Raw genomic sequence first — 7,981 nt, 5'->3', positions numbered from 1 at the left:
GCACCAAAAGACTTTCTGGATTCACGCAGGCTCTAGGCTCTAGCTTTCTACTGCAGGCAGGAGTGCTGTGCTCAGCCACCATTATTGAGTACCCCTAGGGCACTGGGGCACACAGATGCATCCTCAGACCTACAAAAGCCAGAGAGCCATTACAGCAGCCCTCAGATACTGTGCCAAGGATCAACCAGTTACCCCTAGCTAGACTGACAAAACTGTGGGAAACCGTGGTCCTTCAAAAGGGCTGCACCCACAGTGTCCAGACCAGAGCAGTGCCTGCAGCCGACATCCCAGACAGGGACACACAGCTTCTGGTCCAGACTGAGGCACCCAGCCTCCAGACCAAAGCGGCGCCCCCAGGTGCCAACTCAACCCAGGTGCACATTCTCCAGGCCCAGAGTGGAGCACTCAGCCTCTGGCCCAGAGACTTGCTGGGCGCCCCTCTTACTTTCCCAGACAGAACTGTGTGCCCCAGGATAACAGACTGAGTTTCCCTGTTGGGAGAAAACCCCACAGCTAGGGAATCAGCAGGTTCTTCAAGAGGACTGTACCTGGAAAACTGTAACAATAGCAGCAGCTCACTAAATTTATAACGGGAAACCCAGCAGTGGGGCAGCTGTCTTGAGCACTTATATGGGTAAGAGGAGAGCCCCCCTGCCCAACAAAGACCTCAGCTACTACTCAGGGCTATACACCTGAAGTGAGCAGTGGCAATTCCTGAGAAACACTGGCCATACAGTGACCATAACCAAAAAGTAGAGGAGGACTCCTTCAGGAAAATCATCTTCATGCCAAGGGGAATCTCCCTACATCAGGACTCCAGGAAGCACAGAAACTAACAGCCAACACCTAGTACAGCCCAATGGGTAGAGGTCAGCGTAAAAGCTCAACCAACAAAAGACAGAGCAATACGGCATCTCCAGAACCCAGCCATCCAGGGGCGAGCAGCCCTGGACAACCCAGCATAATAGAAAATCAAGAAGATGACCTTACATCTATGCTGATGAAGAGGATAATAGAGGAAACAAATAAAATACGAAAAGAATTATAGGAAGATAAAACCAAAAATATCATGGCTATCCATAAAGAAAGGGAGGAAGTTAAAGACAAGCAGATTATGGCCATCCATGAAGAAATATGGGAAGATGCAGCCAAACAGTTTGCAGCCTTCAGAGAAGAAATAATTAAATCACTGAAAGAAGTAAAAGAAACAGAGTTGAAGGAACTAAAAGAAAAAGAGGAAAATACAATCAGACAGGTGAAGGAAGTAAACAAAACAAATCAAGACCTGAAGATAGAACTGGAAATATTAAAGAAAACACAAATGGAGGAAATAATGGAGAGGAAGAATTTAGGGAAGAAGACAGGAACTACAGAGAAAAGCATAAACAACAGACTACAAGAGATGGAAGAAAGAATCTCAGGTGTAGAAGATAAAATGGAACAAATCGATGTATCTGTCAAAGAAAATGTTAAATCCAAAAAATTCTTGACACAGACCGTCCAAGAAATCAAAGATAATATGAAAAGACAAAACCTAAGCATAATAGGAATAGAGGAAAAAGAAGACTGCCTTCTCCAATGACCAGAAAATATTTTCAACAAAATCATGGAAGAAAATTTCCCCAAGTTAAAGGAGAAGCCAATAAGAATACATGAGGCCTATAGAACATCCAACAAATTTGACCAGAAAAGAAAATCCTTCCGCAAGGGAAGGATTGCAAGGGAAAAAAATAAAGAGTTTAAGTTAGCCTGGATATACTTAGCCTGAGTATAACTCCATTTTTGAAATAAAGAGCCATCTTAACCTGAAGCTGAATTCAGGTACCTGGAAAAATCACAAAATGTGCACCTGGTAGAAAACAAAGTTAACTCTCCTAGCAACAGCTTTCAGGAAATATCACAGAATAAATACTTCATAGAAAATAGAGACAATCTCCCTGGCAATAATCAATGAGAATTGGTTGAGAATCAGGTGGGAAAATTCTCCCCATGTTTCAGATATAGATTAAAAGAATAGCCATTGTGATCATAAGTCTTAGGCAATTGTGCCTAAGAGAAGCATATGCCTTAGGCAATTGTGAATCAGAGGTCACCTCAGCCCTCTAAGTTTTACCTAATTCTGTAATGTCAAGGCATATGCCCCCCATTTGCTGTCATAGAAATATGTGCCCCCCCGTTTGTTCTCATGGAAACCCCCTGATCACAGACTTTCCCTTTAAAAACCCTGCTCACTCAGGGCTCAAGGTCCCACTTCTCTACTGCTGCATCAGTGAGACTTGCTTCCGGAGTTTGAGTGTTCTCTTAATAAAGCTCTCTTGCTATTGCATTGTTTTGTCTCTGAGGTTCCCATGAACTTGGCATTACAATAGCACTGGAGCTGAGAGGAGGCTGAGAGCTTTTTCAAATTAAATTCTGTTGCTTTTGGGGAAGGTTATAATATAGCCCAGGCTGGCCTTACTTCACTGTAGCCAAGGCTGGCAGGCCTGAAGATTGCTCAAAGTCTGAACACAGGCTGGGATGCAACCTGGATCTCAAAGGTGTGAGGGGCCACCTGGGAATGAGAAACAACTGTGATTATTTGAATTGAAGCCATGCTCAGAGAGCTCTTGAAGGGCGGGGTGAACTGTTCTGAGAAGCAACCAGCTGTAAACTATCTACAACCCTCTGTAAACTATAGAGCAGAGTGATCTGATTTTCAGGTATAAAAACCCTGTGCTATGCATGTTCAGGGTCGTCTCCTGTCTTTGGAGGGGCGACCCTACCTCAATAGCAATAAAACCTCTTCCTTTGGCATCGAGCTGTGGTCTGTGAGAGTTCCTGGGAAGGGTGCCATCCTGAACTCCTGAGCAGTGACACTCCAGGTCTTACAGATGAACTCCTCTGCTTGCTCTGAGGACCTGAGATTAACATGAGGACTATGGGGATTGGGAAAGGAGGAGGGAGGGACCCACATGGGGGGATACAAATTAAATAAAGTATAATGAAGAAAGAAGTTTTAAAAAGATGAGGACTATGAGAAAACCCTCATTATTCAAGAAAATCTATCATGTTTTAAAACTTGAAAAATCATATTTTTACTTTTTTTCATTTTTAAAATTGTATTTTACTTTAGTAGTTTTATTTATTTTTATTTTGTGTGCATGAATGCATTCCTGGTGCCTGCAGGACCAGAAACCATGAGATCCTCTTGAACTGGAGTTACTAACAGTAGTGAGCCTTCATCTAGAGGCTGGGAATTGAACTTTGGTCCTCTGCAAGGACAGCCAGTGTTCTTAACTCCTGAACCATCTCTCCATCCCCATTGTTCACTTTATTATTTCAGGGAAAATATACTTCACTGCTTGGTTAAGGTAACTGAACACATCTTTATTATGGTAAAACACACACAACACAAGAATTTCCCATCTTCAGCATACTGCTTGGCGTTGATTACATTTTTACAGTCTGCCTCCACCCAGCAAGTCGCCCATGGCCTTCCCTCCTGAGCTGAGGATGAGAGTCTGCTTTTGTTTCCACTCCTAGAAAGTTTCCAAGCTCTTCATGCTCCCAGTAGTCCACACAGAATTCGTTCTGACTAGACTCTCATTGCAGTCAGTACGGTGGCTTCATGCCAATCTGTGTGGGACCATGTGCAGAATCTCCTTCTCTTTTAAAGCTGGAGTAACACTCCAGTGCAGAGAAGCTGAACTCTGTTTATCCATCATCAGGACTGCGTTTTATACATAGATTCTATGTCTGTCTTTGTCTCTGTCTCTCTGTGTCTCTGTCTCTCACTCTGAGTGTGTGTGTGTGTGTGTATGCTAAGTGATTTGAACATTTCTGGATACTTGATAATTATAATAATAACTATTTATAAACCTCGTTTGGCAAAACAGAGATAGCTGAGGGATTTGAATAAATGAAGACTATCATAAGCTGTCATGTATTATAAATTGCTGTGGATAATCCAGACCCTAACAAGACAGTCACTTTATGTCTCCCCAAAAGACACACTGGGAAGTACAAAAGACTCATGTATCTGGCATGTGGTTTGTCTTTTATGTGTAGCATCCACACATCTCATAAGAAATAGGTTTAACAACAACAAAAAGACAACTCTGTAATTTCATTTAACCTGAAGCTCATGTAAACTACATTACAATTCATAGCTCTAATGCCAGAATACTGGCTTATCTTAAGGAATCTTACCTATACCTGAGTAATATGATGTTTAACATCCTTCCATACAATGGATCTAAAAATGTTACTCATGTGCTTTTCAGTACTGAGAACCAAAAATGGGCTGACTGTGGCATAGCCATGGACTGTGAGAATATGGACACAAAACAAAATCAGATCATCATCTATACTTCTTAGGTAGGAGATGACGCTGTCCAAGGTGTACATCACCATAAAGAAACTCATGAGGCACAGGATGGTCCGTGTGGCTCTTTGTTCTGCAGATGGTCTGAGGGAAAGGCTGGCACTGTGGAGAAGCTGGGACTGGTTCTTATGTCTGCATAGGAAAATCACCATGTACCCACTGGAGAGGGTCATAAGACCTACAAAGATGACATCCCTGGAGGTCAACAATATAAAAAATGTGTGATGGACAGAGTAGCTCATGGGCACAATACAGCAAGATTGACTGAGGTATGTAAAACCAGATGAAGTCAGATTAGGCGTTGCAGTTATGTATGTTATAAGGGGACTGCTAATGGATGAATAAAAGATACTCAGGAAAAGAAGGCAACCTAGCATGTGGTGTGGAGATTTACATTTGAATTTTGCTAGACGGGAACTTCTGGGACTGAGGGTGATGGCCTGGAGGATGCTGAGCAGGCTAGTGGCACAAAGAGAGAGGCTCCTAAAAGACCTGTACAAGAACATAACAAATTTGCATGTGGAGTCACTCCATCTCTTCCCTGGCATAAAAATGTCTGAAGCTACTAAACTCACGACTAGCAGCATCAGTATGTGGATTAGGGCCAAGAGACTGATGGGCAGATCAGTGAGTCTGGGCCTCTGCCCACGAATAAACATGAGGATGTGGAAGAGAAGAAGGAAGCTGTTGCCTGAGAGCCCAATCCCAGCTCCAGCATAAATGGTGTTTCTTACCTTGGTGTTACCTGACAGTTTGTTGATTTTGTTCATTTTAAGGCTGAAAGAAGCAGGTAGCAATTGTGAGGGGAGAACAGCAAGAAGATTCCTTATCACCAGTCTAGCCTTGATCATCAGCTGCAGACAATGGCAGCTCCACTCTCCTTAGAAAGATGTTTATTTCACAGCTCTGCCTTATACCCCTTAAGATTGCCTTCATCTCAAAGTGCCCAGAAGGGATGCCCACTCTCTCCATTGTTCTGACACTTATATGCCCCATCCAGATAGAAGCTTTCTCCCACATTACAATTGTCATGTGTCAAGAAAATATTTCTTTTCCTACTGTTTCCTATTTGAGGTTTCCTGAGGCAAAAGCAATGTCTTACTTGTCTTTCATCTGCATCATGTTGATTGCCAGACACAGAGCAGCTCTGCAGGTTTTGGTGAAGTTCAATGAGGATTGCAAGAAAGTAGAAATAAGATCCTCAGATGAAGCTGTGCCCTTGTCTTAAACAGGCCCAGAGTCATTTTATTCCAGTCTCTTTCTTCTGCTCATTTACGTCAGACTTTGTGCTCGTCATGTGGATCTGCAGGGAGCCTTAGGAGTGGAAACTCTGAATCCAGACTTCTTTACATAATACTCACTCCTGCCATATCCTGTGTGTGACCCTGAGCAGTCTGGGGCTGAGCTACAGCGTTAGAACATATGACATCTGTGTGCCTGTGTCAGGGAGATTTGTAAGGAGATGAAGTCTACATACCAAACATGGTGTTCCCTGCACAGGGCGAACTCTTTGGAAGTGTAGGCTGCTGGCTTTATTCTCATGAAGGTTCCTTATGTTTGTGACTTGGGATAGTTAATACAGTTTTAAAAACATCTGTTTGGTTTCTCCCAGCCCCAAACAGAGAAGAGTATGTATGAACACAATAGACTACCCAAGCAATCCTTTCCAAAGCATCCTGGTAGCATTTTAGGCCTTCTTTGTGAATCTCACATTGTAACTGCATCTGAAATATGTTTTGATGTCACAGCAGAACAAAATCCTACATGAGAAGTGATCAGTTATCAGAAGCTGCCAGGAATGTGGTCTAAGTTTTGTCTCTTTCCACATTTGAAAGCAAACAATTATTAAGAATTATAATTACAATAGATTGAGGGCCATTCCCATTGTGAGGTTTTAATGAAAGAAGAATTATCCAACTCATCCTAAATGATGGGCTGCACAGGTGTGTAGGATTTCATACCTCCTTGAGGAAGCAGTGATGCTTCTCAGACTCAGGTGACCAAAGCCTCAGATATACATCAGAAGATTTGATGAAGGGTCTTCTTGAAAGTTCTTTCTCATGCAATGCAAGTATTTAGTTTAATTCAAGTATCATAATCCTAAATTATGCAATAATATAAAAATGAAGTCAAATAGTAAAGAAATAATTATCATTTGAATATCAAGGGTATAAGATGGTTTCATTTTATATGTAATGTGAGATATGAGGGGAAAGTAAAAGTGCCTGAGTTACAAAACCCGATGCACCAGCTAAGTAAATGCTCAGAGCAGGAGAAATGAGGGAGCCTCAGTGTTCAGAAGTGCTGCCCTCCAGTCATGATGAGTTACATTCTAGAAGGGAAGAACCAATTCCAAAGAGTGGTCCTCTGACCCTGAGATGTGTCCTGTGACATACACATCCTACCCCATTCCACAAAATACATAAGATGAAAAGTAACTTTAAAAAATGAGAGCTAAGGTGGATGGCCAGTTAAAGACTGTAAACATAGGTGCTGGGTGTGGAGAGAACCTGCTGCTTTGACAGAGGCCCCAGGTACAGTTCTCACCTCTCCCATGGCAGCTCAAAACCATCTGCAACTCTAGGTTCAGGGGTTCCACAAACTCCTGAGGTCCTCAGGCAGCAGGCATGCATGCAATACAAATATATAGACACAGCAAAATCAAACAAAACAAACACCCAAAAAGTGTAACACACATAACAAAATAACCTAAAAAATTTAAATTGAGATTTTCTAAAATAGAATGGCAAAGAGTCATTAGGAAAGGTGAAACTTCTACAAGATTAATATGCTGAGTTCTATGTACCAGCAGAGCTGTAAATACATTTTACTGAGTGATTCCCATTGCATTACCATGCTCTTTATATAATAGATCCGTTTGATTACCCAATGTCAATTTCATCAGATGTCAGAAACAAAACGGAATAGGCAAGAAGAGAAGGAGAAAAAGGAGAAGCCAACTTTCAGGAGTTTTAGGAAACATCCTAAGAGGAAAACTCTTCTTGTTGCCCATGCAGAACACAGTCCCCTGTGCTCTCAAGGTTCTCACTTTTGTTCCTCTCAAGCTCTTGGGGTTTGGATCCTGGCTCTTTAGGCAACAGCAGGGGAAACTGCCATGTATCCACTGTGTATAAAATTTCTAGCATTCCAGCGCCTCCTCAAGGACGTCCTCTCAGAGGACGTGTTTTACTGTGTAGTGCACCACGAGCCAAGAGCATTTGCGTGAAATTCCTGAAACTGAGTAGGCGATGTTCTCTACTAGATAGTGATACAGTAAGGAGATTTCCTTCCAAACACACTGGAATTACTTTTAATTACTCAAAATACAGAGTGACTTACATCACAAATAGTTTTGTTTCAGGTAAGAATATAAGAAAAGTAAAAGGATTTAATGAAGATATGAAATTAAAAACATCAATTTTTATAATAGGTACACAAATTAAACCACTAAAATATTCTACATATAAGGATAATTCATGTAGTTCTTCACTGTGAGTTGCTTAATTAAAACAAAATGTAAATATGAAACAATGATGTTTCCAAAGAAAAAATTAACTAATTTTAGGAGTTGCAGGAAATATCCTAAGAGGAAAAGTATTCTTGTTGTCCGGGCAGGGC

At 41.7% G+C, this 7,981-nt stretch overlaps 1 protein-coding gene across 1 annotated transcript; it reads right to left on the bottom strand.

Annotated features, from left to right (window-relative positions):
• Positions 1-4,188: 4,188 nt before the first annotated feature.
• Positions 4,189-5,133, bottom strand: LOC132653998 (vomeronasal type-1 receptor 54-like). The gene has a single exon (XM_060383309.1). It carries the CDS (start codon positions 5,131-5,133, stop codon positions 4,189-4,191), a length of 945 nt encoding a protein of 314 aa, XP_060239292.1.
• Between the last annotated feature and the right edge of the window lie 2,848 nt (positions 5,134-7,981).

The sequence above is a fragment of the Meriones unguiculatus genome, chromosome 5, assembly GCF_030254825.1.
Source record: "Meriones unguiculatus strain TT.TT164.6M chromosome 5, Bangor_MerUng_6.1, whole genome shotgun sequence".
Classification (NCBI taxonomy): Eukaryota; Metazoa; Chordata; class Mammalia; order Rodentia; family Muridae; genus Meriones; species Meriones unguiculatus.
Note: the sequence above shows the minus strand (reverse complement) of the source record. Positions and strands in the feature narration are given on the sequence as shown.

Excerpts from the sequence above, each read along its gene's own strand:
- LOC132653998 (XM_060383309.1), bottom strand. The coding sequence starts at position 5,133 with ATGAACAAAATCAACAAACTGTCAGGTAACACCAAGGTAAGAAACACC.